The 25,001-nt window shown below is 39.3% G+C and overlaps 1 protein-coding gene across 1 annotated transcript in view; it reads right to left on the minus strand.

The window, feature by feature from the left end:
- The window catches only part of LOC118821746 (F-actin-uncapping protein LRRC16A-like), a 155,705-nt gene that overhangs the window by 73,259 nt on the left and 57,445 nt on the right, over positions 1-25,001 (minus strand). Inside the window, exons 6-15 of the mRNA XM_036590478.1 lie at positions 24,375-24,472; positions 21,270-21,340; positions 20,387-20,460; positions 19,070-19,145; positions 12,664-12,752; positions 11,356-11,450; positions 9,476-9,562; positions 4,801-4,904; positions 1,903-1,980; positions 1,527-1,603 (exon numbers count right to left, since the gene is read on the minus strand). Of these exons, the coding sequence (XP_036446371.1) occupies positions 1,527-1,603; positions 1,903-1,980; positions 4,801-4,904; positions 9,476-9,562; positions 11,356-11,450; positions 12,664-12,752; positions 19,070-19,145; positions 20,387-20,460; positions 21,270-21,340; positions 24,375-24,472 (849 nt within the window). The remainder of the gene's footprint in view (positions 1-1,526; positions 1,604-1,902; positions 1,981-4,800; positions 4,905-9,475; positions 9,563-11,355; positions 11,451-12,663; positions 12,753-19,069; positions 19,146-20,386; positions 20,461-21,269; positions 21,341-24,374; positions 24,473-25,001) is intronic.

Genomic DNA, 25,001 nt, shown 5'->3' on the forward strand with positions numbered 1-25,001 from the left:
TCATGAAAACAGAACTGTGCTGTCATTGATCACGACGACAATAAAATATTGTCATATTGCTCACCTCGACCTATAACTGAGCTTGCGAGTCTGTTATTGTGTGTGTGTGTGTGTGTATGTGTGAGTGTGTGTGTGTGTGTGTGTGTGTGTGTGTGTGTGTGTGTATATATGTGTGAGAGTGTGTGTTCCCTACAGACACCGTTCTTCTCTCTCCATATGCTCCAGTCTGTAGTTGAGCTGAACAGGGAGCTCTACATGGCCAACTCAGTAGCAGCTTCTGCCAGTGTGGGCAGTGTTGTATTACTACAACAGACTCAACAGTGTCTTGTTTGATCATAAAGCTGCAACAATCACTGCAACACAGCAACAGAGTGATAGTAGCATGCTGAATACTGAATGTTGGGTACATTAAGTCATAACCAAACACAAAAAGAAATAAAGAAAAAGGCACAGCATAGTGGCATACAAACTAAAAGTGTAAATGAAAAAAAACTAAAGTCTAAAGTAACATCATACAAAACTAAGTCCAGCTTGTCTGAGTCAAATCTGTGTAAGGTTGCACATGCAGGCTAGTTCTTTGAAATGCCGGTGACAATAGGTGTATAATTGTTTTCAACAGTTTAAAGCCTGTAATTATCTCCCACTCAATGTGTATTAGAGTCTTGAATCTTCTCAGCGCTTCTATTAGTGTGTACTTTGAATATGGGTGTTGCAGTAGGGTTGATGCAGCAGCACTGCGATTAGGTAAGGATGCAGAGTGTTACCACCATGATAGACAATACTACTGCAAAAGCACACAGGGTGGGTGGCTGCTGGATGGTTGCTGAGGTGGCAGTAGTCTAGGCTAGTGGTTCCCCATTTCAGTCATGGGGACCCCCTGACCTGCACAGTTTCAATTAGACAGCCCCAACACACCTAATCCAGCCCGTGAAGGGGCTGATAATCAGCTGATGAGCTGGATCAACTGGGGCACAGAATATTTGAAACTGTGCAGTTAGGGAGTCCTCAGGACTGGAGCTCAGATACACTGGTTCATGCTCAGCCTCAGACACTCCACCCACAGAGGTATCTCTAAGCAGGCCACAATTAATAGGAATTTGTTGGTTGCATTCTGATTGTTATCTACATGTCCATGTGTACTTCCTACAACACTTTTTATCTTAACGTGGGGTCCTGATCTGGTTTCAGGGGAGCCGAAATAGTGGTGGTATAAACATAAATATACACCTGATAAAACAGAGAAAATCATTTTGATGAGCGGCCATGTAACTTAAATGGGAAAGAATGAGAGGACATGAAAAATGAATTTGCTTCCTTCAGCGTTAAATTTCACTTTACCGAGGTGAACTTTAACCCTGCGAGTTCGCCAACCTCTGAAGTGTTAGCTAATTGAAAGCAAAAGGGCGAGCTGCGGCAACTTCTTTCTGAAAAAGGCTTAGTACTTTGGAACCTCACAGCCCCTAGTCTTGGATAAAGAAATGCAATGAGATGAAATAAAAGTTCATATACCAGCCTACAGTGTTTACCTGTGGGCAAAGACGCTCTTAGACACGTTGAGGACGGCGAGATGCTGGACAGATCCTCTAAGAAGTGCAGAGCAAAGCTGGAACACACACACACACACACATACACATACACATACACATACACATACACACACACACACACATACACACACACCACTATTAAAAATGTACAAAAGGATTCTAAATCATTTTTACATACCCATGATTTAAAGCATATTAGAGGTTACTCAATTATTCATGTTCATGAGGCATAAAATAAATGGAGGTGCTGAATTAATATATTCATCAACCAGCTAATTTAACCTACATTCTATTAATCAAATTCAGTCAAGAGTCAGAGGCCCACAAAAGAAGGCAATTCAGATGCTGGACTCACCAAGTCCAGCGAGCAGTCGGTATTGGACAGGTCCAGGGTGCTCAGGCTGTTTGGCTGGCTGAGGAAATTGTAAAAATTCTGCAGGAAGAAGGTGACAAAGAGGTTTGATTGTGCAGAAAGAGCATGTTAAACATTAATACTGTTTTACATAAACTCATGATTATGATTGCAAATGGGAACAGATCTCCATACTGCAAACTGTTGCATCAGCCATGACCAAATCAATGTAATCTGATCCAAAGTGGACAAGAATTGATGAGGTTATCAGAGAAAAAGCTGCTTGTGTCAGCTGATCTGGAATCAGTCTCACCTGATTTAAATACCAACTAACCTTCACATTAAGCCTCCTCAGATCCTCACCAACTTCTATAGATGCACCATAGAGAGCATCCTCACAGGCTGCATCACTGTCTGGTACAGCAGCTGCACCGCCTGCAACCGCAAGGCCCTTAAAGGAGTGGTGAGGACAGCAGAAGCCATCATAGGCAACAACCTACCAGCCTTACAGGACATCTATCAGTCCCGCTGCCTCAGGAAAATCAAAAAGATCCAGCCAGACAGCGTCACCCAGCACACGGCCTGTTCACCATCCTGCCACCAGGCAGGAGATTTCGCAGCATACAGGCTAGAACAACCCAGTCAATGAACAGTTTCTACCCACAGGCTGTCAGGCTTCTGAACAAGCTGTGAAGCTGTGGGTCCTTCCCCAACTACTATTTCACTCAGTCACTTTGTCAGCATTATTATGTCACTTTAAAGAACACTAAGTCACTTAAATAACTTAATGACTTGTATTTATATAGTCTCTACATTCTGTGTATATTTTGTGTATATTTAATATATTTCAGTTTGTTTTTCTTGTATTTTTATTTTTATTTATTTACTTTCTGTAGAGTGATTAGCTGAGCCTCACCACAAGCATTTCAATGCATAAATGTCCTGACGTTGTGCAAATGACAAATAAACTTGAAACTTGAAAATAAACATCGAGAGAAAGGGATGTACAGGCAGTGCAAAGCACTGCATCCAGGATGGTTAGTGGCTTATTGCCTTTTACTTGGGAACCACTGACCTTAAATTTGATCATTATAGCCTGACATTTCACCTAGATTTAGAGTGTGGAGTATCTGAAAATGCTGACTAAAAACTTTTTTTTAAAACATGTCTCAGAAAATCTCAGAAAAATGAAATACGATATGTATATCGTATTGTAAAAATGTGTTCATGTATTGTGATATTATATTGTTGGAATATCATCAAACCTTTTACTGGTATACAACTACAGACTTCAGCCCATCTATTGTTTGTATACATATATTTTCTGACCACAGGACCATTGTTGACCAGCACAGCTGTGGCTCTGACATGGTGGCAATATGTGGCAGTGTGTGTGGTGCTAGAGTTTTTACATGTCAGCGAGATTGGTCCACCTCCCAAAACATCCATTAGCAGCTTTATGGCCAGAAACTGACTATTAATGAAGGCCCAGAGGATGTCCAAGTCAAACTGTGCATCAAGAGACTGTTTATTGTCTAAACTTACACACTAGCAAGGTGGAGCTACGAGCCAGTGTTTCCAATAAAGTGGCCAGGGACATTCATTGAATGAATGACTGACCAGATCAGACAGAACGATGACTCTACCTCCTCTGAAACTGAACATGCTTGCAAACTTATTAAGACCTATGAGATACATTTACCCTAATTATGGCATTTTAGTGTAAAACAAATGTTCTTAAATGTTTTTGGGTTGAATGTTTAATTTTGGGAAAAAATCCTGAACAGGTTAGAACCTTTACATTTTGAGTAAAAATGCATAAAAATGTTCTTCAAACAAACCATCTACTGAAAGGTTTTATTAGGGAACCAAATTTTCTTTATCATCACTCTTTTTATATTCTTTTTGATTACTTTTGGCTTTTTAGCTGTATTTTTTGTGTACATTTATTTATTTTTGTTTCCCACTAGCTCCGCCCAGGTCACGCAAAGCGTCATCCGTTTCAGACTGCCACTAACACGTCGTTGGACATCTCAACACGCTTGGAGGAGAACACTAACTGTTTATTCTATTACATCAGCTAACAAACGTCTGCATTGCCTAGCATCTTACTGAGTGGTGGGGGAGATGGAGAAGCAACCTACCCACCCAGAGAGAGGGAGACTAATTATACTTTCTTGGACCACGAATGGTTGTGGAATCACTGAAGATGAAACTTGCGATCTCCTGACGATACGGCCAACACAAGACGCCTGCACTTTCATTTTTAAGAGTGTATGCGGCAACATTAACTAACCATTCAAATTCAGGGCATGATCATCAGTCAAAGCTCACAGCTCTGCTGTCACTGACCTTTCCTGGAGTATTAACACTATGACTGATGCACTACACTACAATCCCTGTCATGTTCCCTCACTGAGAGGAGCTTGGCAGACCTACACCCCCCCAGCGTGAATGCTACACTGATTTACCTCCCCTCTGACTCCAAACAGCCCCACAAAAACATGCCTGTCAATATCCCAGCTTGCACGAGGAGCAGATCAATCAGCTGTTATTGATATGAGCATTAGCAGAGAACAGGAGACAGAATGTAATGAGAAGAAAGAGAAAGAGAGAGAGAGAGAGAGAGAGAGAGAGAGAGAGAGAGAGCGAGAGAGAGCGAGAGAGAGCGGGAGAGGGAGAGAGAGAGAGAGGGAGAGAGGGAGAGAGGGAGAGAGAGAGACACACTGCCAACAGGCTTTGTGCACAGAGCATGTCCAGAAACAAAATCCCTACACTGGCCCAAACCACCCGAGGATTCAGAGGATCAAGTCCCAGCTCTTGCCTCATTGGGCAATCCCCAGTCCAACCCCCAACACTGCCCTGACCACCTCCTTCCCTCCAGCAGGGGGCAGCACTTACCGGCAGGTCATCCCCACGCAGAATGTTCCCTGAGAGGTCCAAGTGGCTGAGGGTGCTGGGGATAGACTGGTTGGCACTCAGTGACTGGGCAAGGCTGTTCACCCCTTTGACACAAACAGAAAGAGGGCAGTAGGTTAGAAAATACTTCAAGTTATGCAGAACTCAAGATGCCGAGTGATGGTGGGACTTTGTGATGTTGTATTTGCATTGAAATTGGAACATGGATTTCTATAGTGCGTCTACAATAACTAGAAATCAGGAACGGTGAGATTACATGAGGTGCCTTTAGGTAGGCCTGAGTGCAGTAGAGTGTTTAAGTAGCTTGAGAATGATAGCCTCCTTTTAGGTATTGTGCCATCTGTATTGATAATGCATGTAAAATGCACTGTTGTTAAAATGATGCTGCCATTCTGGTCCTTAATCCATAAAGGCTTAAACTTTGAACAAATGCCACTTCGCTACATTAGGTGCACAAGACATGGAAGGAGTCTAGCCATTCACTCATAACAGCACAAGCCAGTGTGGCAGGAGAGTTAACTGACAAATTAGCTGTTTTCTGCTTATAAAAATGTTGCATGTTGACTGTTGAAGGAAAATGCAATGTCCTCAAAAATAGGTGAAATAGGATTGAAATGTCATTTGATTTCTCAATAATTATCAAATTTAATTGATAAGAAAAATATATAGTGATAACATTTGGTCACAATGAACTCTCTCTAACTACTTCAAGCTACACCAACAGATCAGTACTGCAAAGACATATCAGTTGGCCGCCTACAGTTTGGCAAAAGTTGACTAGTTTGCACACAACTCTGACTCACGAAAAGTCACAGTGACTGAGTCACTGAAGCTCGGAAGGTCAGGTGACCCTGCCAGAGTTTAATTAAATGGTAAAGTCTCCCCGTAGCTGCCGACATTTCAAATGATGGCCTTTAGATCACTTTTTCTCTAATTAGTTCTCTGAGTACACAAACCAATCACACACTGGGTTATTCCAGAAAATGACGAGCATGTGGCAAATACCACATCAAGCTCTCAACATATTCAATTATGGATTACTGTCAGAATCCAGGTTACACATCATAAATGCACTGTAGGAAAGGCTTCCTACTGGACACAGGGCTGATTATAAGACAGTGTAACTGCCACCCAAAAATACACCAATCAAAAACACAGCTTGATGAATGAATTTATTAACACAAAATTTAAACGTAATTTTATATCATATTATTTTAGATTTTTATTTTTTAATGCCCACTTTTATAGTCGCTGTGCGGTAATTTACCTGTCCTGGGCTCTCAGGTTTTATTTGGCACTTTGGGTGGTGATGGGCCAGTTCAGGTCAGTTTTGGAGAGAATTTTGTTGTACTCAGGTCATTTTCTGATCACATCTTGATGATGAAAAGAAAAAAGACCTTTATTATGCTGTTTTATTCTACGTAAGACTGTAAGTGTTGATGTGAGGCTTGCTGTGGGAGGTCTATGCTGCTAAAAATTTGGCAGTGATAGTCGCACTGCCCCTCATGCCCCTTCCCACTCTGATTCCCACAGCGCTCCGCCTGTCAGCCAGGACGAGAGCACAGGGGCCATCAGCTGTCGAGCAGAGCGGGACAGCAAGACGTTTTTTAGCTGTTCGCTTTTTTTTCCAGTACATGAACAACCCCTGGCAGCAGAGGCAGAGCTACAGAACAAGCAAACAAAGCAACTGCTTAGGCCCCCCTGGAACGGACATCAAGCTGAGAATGTTGTTTAAAATTCATCTGCATAGCCTTCATTACCAGACAAAACCTCACTGAAGTTATAGTGCTTATACTTCCAACAGGATTTTAAAGTTACGTTTAATGTCATGTGTTCTGTATGTCTTTACCAAAACTGCTGCATGTAAAATGCATTCATTCTTTGGAAGCCCATTCCTGCTATATGGAGGGGAATGCCTATGGCTGCTTTTTTCACTATCTCTGTTTCTTAAAGTTATGACTTATTTTCTCAATTTTGACATAATACCTGAAAAATATACTTATAATTCCAAAATAATTACTTACTCATTTGAGATTTGTCATTATTAAAGTTATTATTAGCTATTTCAACATACTGAGTCAAAAACTTGTGAAAACAAGTCATTGTTTTGACATAGTAAGTGAAAACTCAGTAAATTAATATTTCAATGAAATAAATCAATATTTCATTACAGTAAACCAAAATCTCGAAAGCATAATTTCGGGCAATGTTTTGGCTTCTACCAGGCGAGAATGGGTTTCCATACAAATGTGACCTACAAACTACACTAATAAACTCATCAGACCAGAGCGAAGGGAACAGTAGTTTAATTAGTTAGCTGTCTAAATTAGTCAAATAGCCTACAGAAAAGTGATTCAGGTTTACCGTCATAAAATAGATAAAAGTAGGAAGGTGATTTAAAAAACCCTCAAAAGAGCTTAAAAAGTACTAAGATACCCCCCAGAGAGCAGCAGGTCAGTCAGAAAAAACATCAGGCACCTGGTTATATAACCACTTTGAGAAACATAGCTGTGTACTGCTGCACTCTGCTGTATTCCTCTGTTAAAAGGCATCAGATGAATCCACCTCTACAGACTGCAGCTGAAATAGCTGGCCATAAGTTAAACGCAGAGGTTATTTACGTGCCACTCCGTGGCTCATTGTCACTCATTTCCTGACTGACTGCAGTCCTGACTGATTATGAGTCGAGGAAAATTACACAAGACTGTAAGTCTCCTCAAACACTGAGCGACAGATGTTTCCACAAGCAGCTGAGATCGACTCCTCTGTAAATAACCAGCGATGAAATGCTTTGTGGAAAAAAAACTGAACAAAAGTTATTTATGAGCAGCAAGTCACTGTGATCCGGAAACATAAGGAGCTACACAAGACAAGAGAAATCAATAGTCAGAGAGAGAGAGAGAGAGAGAGAGAAAAATAAAGAGAAAGACAGAGAGAAGAGAAACAGAGAGAGAACGAGAGATAAAGAGAGAAATAGAGACAGAGAAAGAGAAAGACTGAAAAAAGAGAATTAGAGAGAGAAAAATAAAAAGAGGAGTCAGAGAGAGAACAAGAGAGACAGATAGAAAAACAGAGAAATAAAGACAGAAAGAGACAGCGAAAGAGAGAGCGTGAGAGAGAGACACGTACAATGTGTAAGCCCACTTATAATGTAAACAAAACCAAACTTTTAAAACTTAATAATAAATAAAAATAATAAAAATAATAATAATAGAAATTAATTACAGCACTAGACCAGTATTACTGGCACTCTTTCTAAAGACCATTTTCTGGTTTATTATCATTGTATACTCACTGAATATCACTATTGACTAAAATGCTACTGTCTCATATTTTCAGTGATCAAAGCTGACCAATAACATTTTTCAAAGCCTTTCTTTGCTCATATTTGCCAAGGGTGCCAATAATTCTAGAAGGTCCTGTACAGGGTAGATATATATTTTAGGGGATTCACTCTTCATAGAAAACTGACAAACAGCGTCTTACAGTAAAAAGTTGTACTGTAAAACACAATTAGTGAGTAAAACGAGCTGTTATAATTCTTCAGATTCCAGTTAAGATCTCCTCAGATGTGCTGCTGCCTCTGATGTACACCTGTGTTGCGTGAATCTGCAGTTTTGCTGTACGTAAACGATGTGAGTGATCACTGGAGGGTTAGCGCTCTGTCTCAGAGAGCGTAAGGCGCTGCTCATTAGTGTCTTATTACACACACAGGGCCAGCTGGTGTGAAGTGTCTCATTTAAAGTGCGAGCTCGGAAAATGTCGAGCCAATTTCCACTCGAAAACATCCAATTCTAGCAAATGAAATATGAATTTCAGAGCTCAGCGCAGAGCACAAGGGAGAGCATGCTTCAATAGAAGAAAAGCAGCAATTATGCACAACCCTTTATGCCCTTTATTTGACTTAGCAGAGTCCCATTTACAGCGGAGCTACTTTTTCAGGAAAGAGAGCTCTATTAAAGTCAGAGCAGGGCAACTGGGTACATTTAATGTTTTAACAAGATATTAAGGTATTATCATACTGAGTTAAATGTAACAGGTATTAAGGCTAATGAGATTTCTTTTAATTCATTTTTTTATTACATTTTATCTATCTATTTATTTATTTTTAGTCTGGTTCTTGGAAATTATTTCTTTTTTCTGTTGCTTATTTCCGTACACCATAGCATACAGACCACAACTAACCTGGGAATTTCACTCAATACTCTCAATAGTTAGCAATACTAAAGTTAATCCATTTGCATTAATAAAGTTAATAAGTTAGCGTTAATAAAGTTAATGAGCCCATTCTTCCTGAGTACTGGTACTTCCTGCTTTAAGAATGATTTGCGAACCTGACATAGCTTGTTTTCATTGGACTGTTTTGTTTTTGCTCTTAAAATGACACCAAAAGGAAGCTTACAGAGCACTGTAAGACAAAAATCAGACAGAAACCACATTTCTCGATAGGAACGTGACTATTTATTTGTTTTTTATGCATTTCAAGCGGTTCTTCCAGAACAATCTGAAGTGCTAAGCAAATGATACATATAACTAAGTTTTGGTCATATGTTAATACCACTACAACTAAAAAAATCAATATCAACTGTTACAGATGATTTATCACCCAGCCCTAGACAGAAGGTTGTGACTATTGCTGCAAAGGTGCTGTGGTTACCTTTGGGTGACAATGAGGTTCTGGAGAAGTTGAGGTGTTTGAGGCCTTTACGGAGTTTGGCAAACTGAGCACCCAAAGAGGCGATTCCTGCAAAACACAATCACTTAACAGTGAAACAGGGTTGAAACATGCAGCTACTTATGCAGTGTTTGCAATGGTTGGTGACATTATTTAGAACTGAGTGACATTTTTATAAGGGGTACTTCAACACAATATGGTCCAACATCTCTCTCTCCATTTCTTTCACTCCCCCCCTCTTCCTGTCCATCACTCATGGTTCCCTGTCTTTCTTTCTTTGTCTTCCTGTTGTTCCACTGCTCTTGGTGTATTAGGTGCAGGCAGAAAGCAGACAGGCAGACTGCACTTACTGGCCGTCCACCTTCAAGACTCCCACATTTTACACAAGGACAAACAAAAGCCTGCACTAAGCTCTGGCTCCATGTTTAATTAATAGCCCAGAAAGAAAAGTTCAACTCTCCAGGGTGTTATGAAATATTAAACCTCTAACTTTGGCTGAGCAGCCTGAAAACATCCTCTTTATGGGTTGCACGGGCTGACCTGCAGTTTTGCGTGACAAATGCTTTTAATTACAAAGGGTGAGCTCAGCCGAGCGTCAAGGTCCAGCGTGAACAGAGGTTACGCAAGAGCCATAGATCACCAGAATTATTATCAGTAATGACTTTACACAATGCTACAGTGCTCGAGGGCACTTCACTCTGCATAGTTATCTCTGCTGGAACAGGAACAGGTGTGTTAGAGCAGGAAAAAATGAGATTCTGCAAAGCAGGACAGGACTGGGACTGGAACACTGACCTGTGTTATCATGACCTCAATTACAGTTAAATACTCAACAGTTAATTCATTTTTTACAGCCCACACTCGTCAGCACGCTGACCTACTAACTTGCAACCTCAGCTAAAATATCGGCATGACTTTTCTATCATATTGTCTACCTAATCAGATGCTTAATATCCTAAACAGCTGTCTAATTTCAATCCAAATTTACTGTAATCCCTTCATCACCGTTCCTCAAGATAATATGCATAAGATCACATCGATTACTGCTTCCAATTAAGATTAAGCACCCTTCATTTGCAACTAACATCCAATGAACATGTAGGCTTAATTTGCTAATAACAATTAAGAGTTTTAATACTTATATATCACTGCTTTTGGAACAAAACCTCATATTTCCAAAATGAGAACTTTGCAGGAGAAGGAAAAAACATACTTTACTTTCAATGTAAGTCAGTGTAACCAGACTTTTTTCCAAGTTATTTTTGGCCAGTTTTTTTGGTCCATTCACCATGATATTTATACACAGTGTAAACGGCAACAGGTATTTTATATATAATAATAATAATAATAATAATAATAATAATAATACACACACACACACACACAGAGCGTGTCTGAGAGACTGCAGTAAGAACAAGAACCAAATATATGTTAATTAATATACATACATACACACACATATATATATATATATATATATATATATATATATATATAGATAGATAGATAGATATAGATATATATAGATATATAGATAGATAGATATGAATACGTAAACATCTGAAATGTCGTATAGGTCTGCTCTCTGTAGTGGATGTGTTCACTTATTTTCTCTTAAAAAAAGTCAACAAAACATGTCATTTGACCAGGGGTGCCCAAACTTTTGCACATGTGTATATGCATACAGCATACATTTAGAATTTATAAATACATATGTTTATTTATAATATACAAGTTACTTTAATACGTTTGCTTTCAGTTTTTTTTTCCCAGTAACTCCCTAATCCATCAGTCTGTATTTGGAGAGGATGTGAGTAGAGTTCATTTTCCACTGGAACACAGCCCACACCATATGCACTCACCTCTGTCCTCGAGAGGGTTGTTGGCAAGGTTTAAAGAGTGCAGTCCTGAGTTGGGGTTGTGGGCGAGGGCGTTCGCCAGCTTCTGTGCAAAGTCCCTAAGGAACCACAACAAAGACAACATTGAGGCTTGGCTGTGGTGCGTGATCCATCAAGGCAACAGGTGTCTGTTTCAACCTTACACCATGATTTTTACTAATCTGGTTATCGTCTTTATTAGCTGACTTGTGACATGAGGGACTGTTGTGCTGGGCCTGAACAAATGCTTACAGACACCGCATTCCACAAATAATCACGCTGAGCAACCAGACGCTACATAAACCTCCCCATGTTACACTGTAGATCTACAATGTATAGTATTCAGCCATTATCACATGACCGGTTATGTGACTGTGAATCTGAATACTAGGAATATATGTTGAAATAAAAGAAGTAAGGACTAAATTGATGTAAATCCTGAGTGGATGATGATGCTGGTTTACCTGCTCTTGAAGAGAAGACAGATAATACTCATGAATGAGATCTGATGCCTTTTGACCGCTTCTGACGGGATGTAGTGGTACGATGTGTATTCAAGGAATAAGACAGATGTTCCAGTAATCTCTGTCTGATCTCTGCTTACTAACTAAACATACTAAATCCTTTGATGTGTATTCTGTCTGTATGGGCTTTAGCACCAATTTCAGCATGGTCACATCTATAATAGCAGAGATTTGAGATCAGCTCTGAGAACAGGTGTGTGTGAGTTTCACCATAGGGAAACTACAACTTCAGAACCAACACAAAGTGCTGTTTACAAAATCTACAGATTTCATTTTATAAAACAAGACAAAACATTTTTATCAAGGTAAAACATTTCTTTCTGGTTACAGAGGTTAGGATTAAGGTCAGATTTAGAAAATATTTCTTTCATACACAGTACTGTGCGAAAGTCCGGGCACCTAAACAGACTGTTTAAAACCATCCTCTCTCTTATCTCGAGAGTAAGAGTGCTTTTTCCAATGAAAATGTAACATTAGAATAAATGCAAATAAACACAAATACAGTAAAAATTAAGACGATTTTCTTGTTTTCAAAAAAAAGTGGCTGATAATAATTGCATTTTCCCCCTGATCTGGTAACTGACATATTAGAGTGATGTCTTAAGAAATGAGTTAGCATATTTGTGTTATTAGCCTAATTTTAACACAATGTAAGGATAACTGGAGTTTTCAAATGATGTGAAAAAGTAATAAATGACAAGCATGGAGATACAAGGTTTTTGCGTGACCTCAATGGTACACAAATGTGTGTGTTTGATACATTTCTTACGTTTTGAGTCCTGCGTTGTCCAGGACCAGCTCCTCCAGACGACTGGAGCGGGCTACAACTCGGAGAATCTGATCACACACATCTGCAGGCTTTAGACACACACATACACACACACACACACACACACACACACACACACACACACACACACACACACACAGACATTCAGAAAAACAGACACACACAGAAAGAGAGAGAGAAATAGAACGAACGTCAGTAAGTGCTAAACATTAAACAAACATCCACTTTTGATAAGAACTGGCTTTATTCTTTTGAGTTTACCTGATTTTTTAGTCAACAAACTTAGCGACAGAGCCAAACAACCCTCAGAATCCAGACAAAAACCTGGATATAAAAACAAAACTAAGAGCAGCAGCAATAAGAACTACTCACTTAAATGACCTCTAAGTGGACAAATATAAGCATAGCAATCATCAGTCATGACACTGATCACATACAGTACCAGTACAAAGTTTGGATGTACTGAACTGCACAGAAGCCTTAGCACTCTATTTTTTTTGTCTGTTAAAACTCTACATTACCAAACGCAACAGAATAAATACCAACATATATACAGTAAAACATGGCAAGAATATTTTGTTTTTCAAAAGTTATTAATATGCTAGTTAGAAGAACACAGGTTTGGGTCCTGACTTCTCGCTGCAATCTAGCCACTGTGTGGATTTGTCAGTTCCATCAGCAGCACCTGATTTAATTTAATGAAGGACTGATTAGCTGAAGCAGGCATTGGATGGTAAGGGTAAAAACTGGACTTCCTTAAGGAGAGATTTGGAAATGGTTAATCTAACAGTGACAGACGCACAATCACAAATGCTTACTGCCCAGATAAACAGCTTTAATAGAATGTTACATAATTTTATATAATAGAACTTTTACAGTTTCCTGTAATGAACCTTTTTTGGGACGATGGGATAAATTTTGAGGACTTCACATCAACATTTCAAGTACTAAGTTCTACATGGAAAATATTTGTTTGGGGGATATTTAGAAACTTTTACTCATTTATTTATTTTGTTTTATCTTTGTTTTTCAAATTTTCAGAAAGTTTACTATTCTTGTCTTTGGACTAAATGTCAAGCATGTAAGCATGAACTTTTAGATCAAAATGTCTTAAGAATATGAAAAGTGTACATTCAGTCCAGCGTGCCTTTTAAGCGATACTGTATAAACAGGGATGTGCACTGCTACTCGAGTACTCGGTTAAACACTTGAGGTGCCAGTATTTGAGTACTGAAATCAGTGGTGGTTTCATTCAGGTACTCATTCCATTTCAACATGGGAAGATATGAAGAAAAGAAAATATAGAGACTAACAATTCAATAAAAATCTCACTTTTATGTTGTAACAGGACAGTTTAATGTTTTGTTCACACTTGTGAATAAGTATGTATTTTACACTCCAAGGTCTGCCAAGGTCGCGTTGTTAAGGACGTGACTGAGACAGCAGATGTATATATGTACACACACACACACATTTTTTAAAAATATTTTTTTAAATATATTTTTATTTAATATATTTTGTTGTGCTTTTGTTCAAAGTGTTATTTTTGACGATAAACAAATTTATTTTTAAACTGCATTGTGTTATCTTGGTGAAGACTCTTAAATAACTCCACATAGCAAATGTTAGGAATCTGTGTTTAATATCTTTGTATGTCTAAAAATCTTTGTTATGTTATATTTCTGAAGGAAAAAAATATCAGCCAATATACCAGATATTCCAGATCTTTATATCCCCAAATACTGAAATTGGTATCAGTCCTGTATCAGTCAGGTTCTACTCCTTAGTATAAATGTCTATATACGGTCATGACCTGTAGGTGAATGAATGAAAACCCAGAATGATTGACAGTTCCTTTTTAAAGCACTGCAGACCAAACTGTCCATGTTGACTTGCTTTCAGCACATCACACTCACACACACACAAACACACACACAGCAACCAGCTCCTCACAGCCCTCAAAGCGACACCTAAATTTCGCCTCTTGGTTGGTTTCAGATCCCATCCTTTCAAAGCAGAGCACAAAGAGGCCTTTATGTTCAGAGACATGGTGCAGGTTTCACAGAAGAAATGCTCTGGGAGAGACAGCCTCCTGGTTAACACTACACCAGACATCTCTGAGTCTGTGCAGCAACAGCAGCCCACTCTGCCCTCTCTCCTACAGATGAAACTACGTTTGGGCTGGAATAAAAATTTTAGCTCGACTGAGAGCTGACCCACTTCCACCAGCCGCCCCCAGACAGCACAGGATCTTCTGAAGCCACGGGGCAAAAAAATATTGCTCATATTCCACCAAACGACTGCAGAGAGGAGGCACTCCACACTCCGAATAACTCCTGTGGCAGATTTCTTTATCACAGACTAACACTGGTTCATGTGAGGCTCCCTGTTGGTTGTTAATAGGGAAACAGTGGGTTGTAAAGGAGGTGTGCACTGATTCGCAGGATTGCTGGTGTGTGCAAGTGGTGAGGAATGTTATAGTAGAGCCCATGGCAGAGCTGCGCCACTGAGACCATTGGACACAAGCAGTTAAGTCACAACATCCTGCAGTGGATAAGAGTGATCATGCAATTATACACTCACTGTCCACTTGAGCTCTATCGACTTTTCAGGTCCACTACACAGGCCTCCGCAATTACAGATTCACACAAATTTAACCAATACCTGCAATATCTGCAGCTTTGTCCAATCACTGCGAGTTTTCTGCATTAAACATGTAAATTGTAGGTGTCTTCACAGCTATTGTAAGCCTACAGCTTTTGTGCTTCATTGCGGAAACTCATGGAAAATACAGTGATCGCATTTGACTATTAATATTTCAGCTAAGGTATTCTGCTTTGGTGTCACATTGCCACATATATGCTGCTAAGAATTTCAGCACCTCCAGCTTAAAACTCCTGCATCTCTGTACACATTTACTTTGCAGCAGCTGCACAGTCCAGTCATTTCCATATTGCACATCATTCCTGCACAAAGCATCCCACATCTTGTAATCCACACCCAGACGAACGCATGCAGTTCCAAAGGCTAAAGGAGGCACAACACTAAATATACTGAATGTGTACCTAATAAACTGGCAACTCAATAAAGGACTGCAATTACAGACTGCAGCCAAACACTCTCTACCTCATCACTGGTCAGTTTCTGCCCACATGACCTCTGCTGATCAGATACTATTGAGATGGTGAATCATTCTCAACACTGCGGTGATATCTTCACGTGATGGAACGTCATTTGTGGGTTGAACATAAAACAAACACATATTCAAGTACGTCTTCTCTCTCTGTCTGTCACTCATTCTAAAATCCAGAAGCACATCTGCTCCAAAACACAGCATTAGGCATCTTCTACCATCCTAAATGAAAAACAAACCACTATCTCAACTTAACATACAGCCAGAGAGTCAGCGTGAATACAAGAGAGGCACAGTGAGAGAGAGAAAGAGGAAGAGCAAGTGAAAGAGAGAAAGAGCGGGAGCGGGTCTGAGGATCACTGTCAGCTCCCTCGTTGCTATTTAATCTCTTGTCTGTGCTGGAGCATTCCAATTCCCCAATTCATCTCACATACGCACTAGATAAAGCAATTAGCAGTGTAATTTCGGACCTCTCTCTCCTTCTCTCCCTCTCTCTCTCTCCTTCTCTCCCTCTTTCTCTCTTTCTGTGTTCTCCCTTTCTTTCCTCACTCCTGTCTTCCTTTCCTTCTCTCTGACTTCATAACCCTTTTCCACTGTTTCCCCTGCTCTTCTGTGACAGAACATAAACATAGAGACAAAATTCAGGCTTTAAGACAACTACTAGTGTAGTCAAGACCACTAGAGAAGAGTCTGAGCCAAGACCAAGACCTGAAGTGACCGAGACAGAAACAAGACAGAGACCAGATTAAGACTTTTCTCAGAACATAAAATCACACAAATAAAACACAAAATACTGAAATTCATTGGTGGTACATTGTACATTCATTCTGTGTGTAAATTTCATGATGAATGGCCCAGAATTACGTGGAAAGATGTCTGGTTCCATTGACTTGCATTGAAAGTAAAGTATGTTTTCTCCTTGTCCTGTAAAGTTATCATTTTGGAGATACGAGGTTTTGGTCCGACAACAGCGATATTTTAAAACATAACGTTAAATACTATATAGCCTAAAAATAATCTTAATTATTATTATATTTTAGTCCTGGTCTAACTTAGTCCAATTGATTCAACTACATTATCTAATGTCAACTGAATAAACCAAACAACAACGTTCCCATCTGCCCTCAGAGGATGGTTGAATTTTATGGAATGATCATCATCATGGAAAGATCAATGAGATTCTCAACCAGTGGCGAAAAGATTTTATTTAAACATTTAGAGAAAGGACTGTTTTGTTTGAAGGTTCTATTGATATATAATAACAATAGAAAAAAAAACAGTTTCCAGGTATCTCAGACAGAGGCATCGCACTCGACTGGTCATGAGAACAATTTCCGAGTTCACTTTAGCCCAAGAAGTCCAAATAAGGTTGAGACCAAGACGAGACCAAGACGAGACCAAGACAGTTAAAATGCGCTCTTGAGCCAGGTCTAGAGGCTGAGGCAGGACTCAAGTACTACAGCACGGATAAGTACTACAGATTTTAACTATGTATGTGCTTTAGTCCATGTTTATAGATAAGAAGATGTTATACAGTGTCAGAAAGCACACAGACCTAAGCAAGTCTTCCAGATTATGTGTGAAAAGCCTTCATTACTTATTAGCTACCTTAGCCTTGTAGCTCCAGTATTGGCTAATGAACTCCATCTGGGTTGTCTCTGTAAACTGTGTAAATCTCATTTGCTTTAACATCTCTCCTCTTGCTCTTTATCTCCGGCAAAAAAACACATCATTCACCTATAGCAGGCGCTCATTTTTCATCTGTGAGACGTCCCCAGCGGTGCTGGACCTTCGGTTATTGTCCCAAGCGTGAGGTTTTGGCATAAAGCCATTAAGCGTAACCATGGAGATGGAGTGCCCCACAGACAAAGGAAACCAGCCCCATTACAGAACATGGATCTGTCCCAATCACACCCACAAAGGCTTTAATACCATGTAAAGAAATTAGCTAAAGAGGAAAAACCTGGACAAACCTCAGCAAGGGAGCTGCCAATTGTCTCTTTATACCAACAGCAGAGCACTTCTGATTCAATTACAAATCAGATTTACTTGTTTAGAGATTTTTATTACATTGTCCCACAGCAGCTTTCCAGAAACGTGTGTGCAGACCCCCTAACGATGAAGCTGAGGGAGACAGTGTCAGGAGAAACTGCCTAAGAGAATCAGGAAGAAACAGGGAGAGGAACTAGGACTCAGAAGAGCAACCCTCCTCCTCTGGACTAAACCGTACGCTATAATACACGTAGACCAAATTTTAAGGGAAGATTAAAGGAGAATGTCCAATGATTTTCAAAACAGATGCAAACAGTCATTCAGAGTGGTCTGACGTGCAATGCTCCGTTCTAGAGATACTTAATGAGCCAAAATTTTTCTGATCGTTCACAGTGGTGGTAATAGGAACCAGACGTCTGAAGAGTTTAATTCACAGAAAGTTACTACAAGAAACGGTTATGAATATGCTGCCTGATGCCTGAGACAAAGTGTGTTTACATGCACTTAATAATCCGATAGCTGCAGAAAATCAGATTTTGTCAGTAATCGGATCAACATGATTACATGCAGTTGAGTAATCAGATAATGGGGAAACTCCAAGTTTACACGCAGCAATCAGATTTCTGCTTTGCAACCAGGCAATAAACTCACAGAAGAAAACATGACGTAAATGTAATGTAAAACTCAAATGTTTTGTTGCTGTTTTTTTTTTTTAAACACCACAACACTTTACCTGAAAATATGAACATACATCATCTAGAAGATGAAGAATATTTAAATCCTTCATTTCGTCAAGCATGTAGTCGGTTTCAGCGTTGCTCCAAAAGTGTTTTGCTGCCATCTCGCAGCAACACTGCTCGCTTATTTCCAGTACTGCGGTCTGTTTCGCACATGCGCAGACTGAGAAATCCAAAAGAAATCCGAGTAAGAGTATACAGGCACTGAGAAATCTGATTACTGAGCTAAAATCCAGCTCTCTTTATCGGATTACTTATTTGGGATTCTAAACCTTACTCGGATCTAAAAATTGGAGTACGCTGTTCATATGACCATTTGTATAAGCAGACAACTGCAGAAATCCGATTATGATCGGATAGAAACGCAATCACTGAGGTATCTCGTACTGAGGTATCAGGTCCTGCGACTGCAGATACGTTGAACAGACGTTGCTGGGATGGTGAATGGATGACCTGAAGAAGCAGTCGTTACCCGACAGGCCACGTGTCGCGTCTGCTGGGATATGACTGCAGTTTAACTCACCAGTTTATAATCCTTTGTGGAGAGCTTGGTGAACCACTGGTTGAACTCCAGCACTGCAATTATCGCTACCAAATCCCTGCCAAAGAAAGAGACAGACACACACAGTGAGACACGTCCTTCTAAATGAAGATGGATAAAGTCTGAGCTGCTTAGAGCTGCTTCACTTCAGATACTTTAACCACCCAACCACAGGCATATTATTCCGCTGTAAGACTGTATTATTCAGTAAGTTCTATGAATTATTCAGTAACTACTACAAAACTGGTCTTTAAGTTATTGCTGCTGTCATATCAAACCCCATAACCCCATGATCTGGAATAACATCTCTTTACATACATTTAAATTAAAGGGGAATTCCAGTTTTATAAAAATCTGTGTAAACACCAGCTGTCCTTTACATTGTGTGAAATTTTCATTAGGAATGGACCAATAGAAATGGCCCAAAACTGCTTAATTTTTTTTTTCACATTACATTAAAAGGTAACACTGTTTTTTTTTCCCTCCTTACACTTTTGGATATGGGAGGTTTTGCTTTGACAGTGATAATTTATGAGCCAGTACTATGAGATTAAAATCTCATGTTTGATTAGAAAGCAGGGCTGCACAATACGCACAAAACATCATGCTGGGATCAAACCAGACTGGCGATTACTGATGATTAAACATCTCATAGATCACTGTCTAGTTTGTAGGTTTTACATAGTGTTTTATTAGTTTGCAGTAGTCCTGAACACCTGCTACCACATGTTTTTGGACAATCTGACATTGAATTCAAGTCTGATTTTGGTTCTTATCATTTGAATCACGTAAATCTTCATTCATCCAGACACCTACAGAATCTTATATGGGACATGTGAAAGCTGGTCACGATGCTCACAGCACACAAAACATTCAGTGATTAGTCTGTGGGTTTATTTACATGGCGAGGTAACAATACAGCATATCATGTTGTATCATACTGTATTGCTGTGTTGTGACTGGCATAGCCTACGGCTACTGAGCTAGCTTGGGGCAAATATAAGATTGTGTTGAGAGCACTACATTGGGGCAATATAAAGCCGAACTTTCATTTCATGTTCTAATTTTTGAATGTTGAATGATTTAATAAACTGAAAAAAAGTGTATCGAAGTTTGATACCACTGTGAATTTTGTATCATTACACCTCATTCATAAAATTACTATTCACCCAATAAAACCTCCCAATAAAATTACTATTTCAAAGGCCAATGTTGAGATAACCATAAACAAACTATATATTGCGCAGCTCTAGAATTAGAAACTCATTAAAGGCTATCAGAGAGAAAGAGTTGGGCTACCTGTTCTCCAGGTGGCTGAAGTCCTGTAGATTCAACTCTCGTGTGTCCTGCGTCAGATAGATCGTGTCCACATCCTGACGAGAGGGACATAAAACAGTCAAACCATGCTTGTGTAAAATAACATGGCCATATAAACATGAAAATAAAAAAGCTTATAAGAGGTCATTCAACAGAAGTGGTTGAAAACACTCTTCCTCCCTAAAAACATTTCCAAAGCTGGATAAACAGAAAATGTAAACATGTTCACACACATCACAGTTAATGCAATCCTTGTTAATTTCAACTTTGCTTCCAGACTTTTCTTTGGCACTGCAGCCTCGCTCTCCTACATTTGCTCATTTCTTTAGAAATCTCTTCAGACATGGAGAAGTTTGGATAAGTGTCTTCCAATTTTGTTTGTACAGAAACATCACCCCAAATGTTTATGAGGTCTCAGAGGCACAAAATTATGAACTTCGAGTTGGACTGATGTAAAAGTTGCTTGATTTCCGATCTTGCTGTTCAGACTGAGTCGCATTGCTGCATATCGGATACATATCGGATTCAGCACTACATATGAAAGTGTTCCAAATCGGAATTGAAAATGTCAGATTCCGTGTTTCCACACCACCACACTGTTCATACTGCCACACAGATAACACAGCTGTGTCACACATGAAGAAAAAGATCAGTTTCAGGCCACTTTTACCTGCTGTGTGAACAAAGCCTTAGACAACAATGTCTAAAGTTTACTGACCACTCTGTATGAAAATTCAGCGGAATGGCTTATAGATACAAGATGGCCTGTTGTGGAGCTTTAAAGGTAAAAGAAATGTGCTTTCAAATGAAACAGCTTTTCTTGCAGTGTGTGAGTGTGTGTATGTGTGTGTGTGTACATACTGACCCACTGAACCTCTTCTCTGTACGGAAATCCAAGCCAGTCACACACACACCTGTACTGCTGAGAAAAGCCCCCTAAGGAAACACAGAGAATCACACTTCATATGAGTCATGATCACATTACAAACACTCATGCACAGACACACAAACACACACAAACACAGGGGGAGGAAGTGTCTGAGAGGGAAGAGAAAAATGAGAACAAGTCAATCAAGCAGTCAGTCAATCTCCAGTACAGTGTACAAGTAAGAGTGTTGTACACACACAGGTTTGTTTTTATACGATATCAGGATGTGAGGTCTTTCATATCCTAGTCTCAGCCTCAGACACTCCACCCACACAGACATGGACTGTCTGATATCTCATACATGTCAAGCTGGCAACAACTTTCAGATTTATTGTCAGCTGCATTATGATTGGCTATCTACTCGTTCTGCACACTGTGATGAGTCTTTCTGAGAAAGATATACCAGCTAAGCTGAAAGCCATTCAACGGTTTTCTGTGAAGCGTTTAGTAGCTCTTAAAGGAGATATCCTTGTGTTCTCTGCCTAAGCATGCTGAATAACTTTCAGTGATGTAGCTTTTACCACCACCACTGTGAGCAATTCTAACTCATTGACTTTCACTAGAATAACACATTTCACATTAAATCACTTTGAATTGCTTTGTTTACATTGTAATGACTGAGTTGTGCAAAAAACAGAGGAATTCCCCTTGAGTGATAGTCAGAAGTCTGGCTTGTGAGTCTTTATGTGTCTCATATGAATTACATACAGTGGTGCTTGAAAGTTTGTGAACCCTTTTAGAATTTTCTATATTTCTGCAAAAATTTGATCTCAAACTTCATCAGATACTTTTGCCACTCACAGATATGTAATATTGGATCATTTTCCTCTATAAATAAATGACCAAGTCTAATACTCTTGTCTTATGTGTTTAATCTGGTTCTCTTTATCTACTAATAGGACTTGTGCAAAAATCTGATGAAGTTTTAGGTCAAATTTATGCAGAAATATAGAAAATTCTAAAGGGTCGACAACATTTCAAGCACCACTGCATACTGTCACATTCTCCTTTTTTCTTTTGTATTTGTCTATTTATTTATTTATGTGCAAAATGTAAATAAAAACAAAATGCAATGATATGCAAATCATTTAAAACCTTTATTTCAAGGAAACACTTTCTTAGCTTTAATACACTTTCATTTCTGTTTGTTCATCATGAAGTGTTCACACAGTGTAAATGGCTATAGTGTTTTCAAAATGGGTAAAAATAAATAAATAAATACAACCCCATTTCCAAAAATGCTGGGACGCTATGCAGAATGTAAATATAATGCAATGATGTGCAAATCATTTAAACCCTATATTTAAATGAAAATAGTACAAAGACAACCTTTCAAATGTTGAAAGTGATTTTTGTTTTTTTTGTTTTTTGAAAAACATATGCCCATTTTGAATTTGATGCCAACAACACGTTCCAAAAAAGTTGGGAGGGGGGCAACAAAGGGCTGGTAAAGTTGTGTAAAGTTGTTAATTGCCCACAGGTCAGTAACATGATTGGGTATAAAATCCCAGATCCCAGAGAGGCTAAATCTTTCAGAAGTAAAGATGAGGGGGGGCTCTGTGGAAGACTGCATGATCAAATAGTGCAACAATTCAAGAATAACATCTCTCAACATAAAAGAGCAAAGAACTTTTGCTTTTCATCATCTACAGTACATAATAACATTAAATGATTCAGAGAATCTGGAGAAATCTCTGTATGCAAGGGACAAGGCCAAAAAACAGTACTTGCTGGCCGTGTTCTTTGCGCACTCAGGTGGAACTGCATTAAAAACAGACATGATTCTGCAGTAGAAATCACTGCACGGGTTAGAGCTCTAAAACACAAAGAAGAAACCATATATAAACAGGATCCAGAAACGCCACCACCTTCTCTGGGTCCGATCTAATTTAAGATGGACTGAGGCGACCGTGGTCCGACAAATCAAAATTTGAAATTCTTTTTGGAAATCATGGACACTGTGTCCTCCGGGTTAAAGTCCACTCAGCTTTTATCAGTGAATAGTTCAAAAGCCAGTATTCATGATGGTATAGGGGTGAATTAGTGCGCATGGCATGGTTGACATGCACATCTGTGAAGGCACCATTAATGCTGAAGAATAGATACATGTTTTGGCAACATATGCTGCCATCCAGGCGACGTCTTTTTCAGGGAAGGCCTTGATTATTTCAGCAAGATATTGCCAAACCACATTCTGTATGTATTACAAAATTATGGCTCCATATTAAAAGAGTCTGGGTGCTAAACTGGCCTGCCTGCAGTCCAGACCTGTCACCCACTGAAAATATTTGGCGCATTATGAAATGAAAAATACGACAAAGGAGACCCCGAACTGTTGAGCAGCTGAAATCCTATATCAAACAACTTTCAAACCTACAACAGTTGGTCTCCTCAGTTCCCAAACTCCTACAGAGTGTTGTTAAAAGAAGAGGTGATGAAACACAGTGGTAAACATTCCCCTGTCCCAACTTTTTTGGAACATATCGTTGGCATCAAATTCAAAATGGGCATATATTTTACAAAAAACAATACAATTTCTCAATTCCAACATTCGATATGTTGTCTTTGTACTATTTTCATTTAAATATGGGGTTTAAATGATTTGCCCATCATTGCATTATACTTACATGCGGCATAGCGTCCCAACATTTTTGGGAATGGGGTTGTATTTATTTATTTATTTTTACCCATTTTGAAAACACTAGTAGCCATTTACACCTGTGTGAACATTTCAGGATGAACAGACAAACAGAAATGAAAGTGTATTAAAGCTAAGAAAGTGTTTCCTTCTCATGAAACTATATGTAATATTTTTTTAAGCCTAACACTAAAACTAACTGCAGTAAGCAAAAAAATGGATTTGGCCTGTTAGACTTAAAAAGTGTAAAAAGACTTTGTAAAAAGTCAGAACGATTTTTCAGAATGATTTTGTCGATGCTGATGCTGATGCTGAAGGTTACGCTGTTTTTCTGTTTTATGTACAAAATCAAGAATTTTTTGTCTTTAAATGTACAAACAAGCATACACAGTGCGTATATTTACCACAGGGTCCTGGCTCTGCTGAGCTTTGACTGTCCCACACACTCTGGAGAGCACTGATCCTCTCTGGAGGCTCCATCGACAACTTCTTTATCACCTTACTACGAGAGAGAGACAGAAAGAGAGACAGAGAGCTTGACCTAACTCAATCATTCAGATTGGAGTAGTGTATGAGGGGGACGTGTGATAATGTTATGTGTTATGTGTGATAAAATTCACACGGTCAGCAATATAATGTCTAAAAGAGACACAAGTTTTGGGCTGTAATTTCCACAAACCAGGATCACACCTAGTCAAATGATCACACTCTATTAGCATGAGAAGTTGATGATACTGCAATGCTTTGAAGAAATAATGCTTGGATGAGACTGTATAGTGGCATGTAAACATAAAGTGCTTTACACATGTCGTCCCCTTTAATCAGCCTGTGAGATCTGGCTTCTCTCTTTTTTGTTTCTCCCACTGCTGATGCTCTCTCAGCGTAGAGAGGATGGAGATGAAGTTCTATCACTCAGATCAAGTATATTAGGTTGAATAACTTCCAAGGCATCCACTGTTCGCACCTGGGAAAATATTTAATGGAGGAACCGGACGAAAATTAAACCACTGAGGACCTGTAGAGGAGGATAT

The sequence above is a fragment of the Colossoma macropomum genome, unplaced genomic scaffold (genome assembly GCF_904425465.1).
Source record: "Colossoma macropomum unplaced genomic scaffold, Colossoma_macropomum, whole genome shotgun sequence".
NCBI classification, from domain to species: domain Eukaryota; kingdom Metazoa; phylum Chordata; class Actinopteri; order Characiformes; family Serrasalmidae; genus Colossoma; species Colossoma macropomum.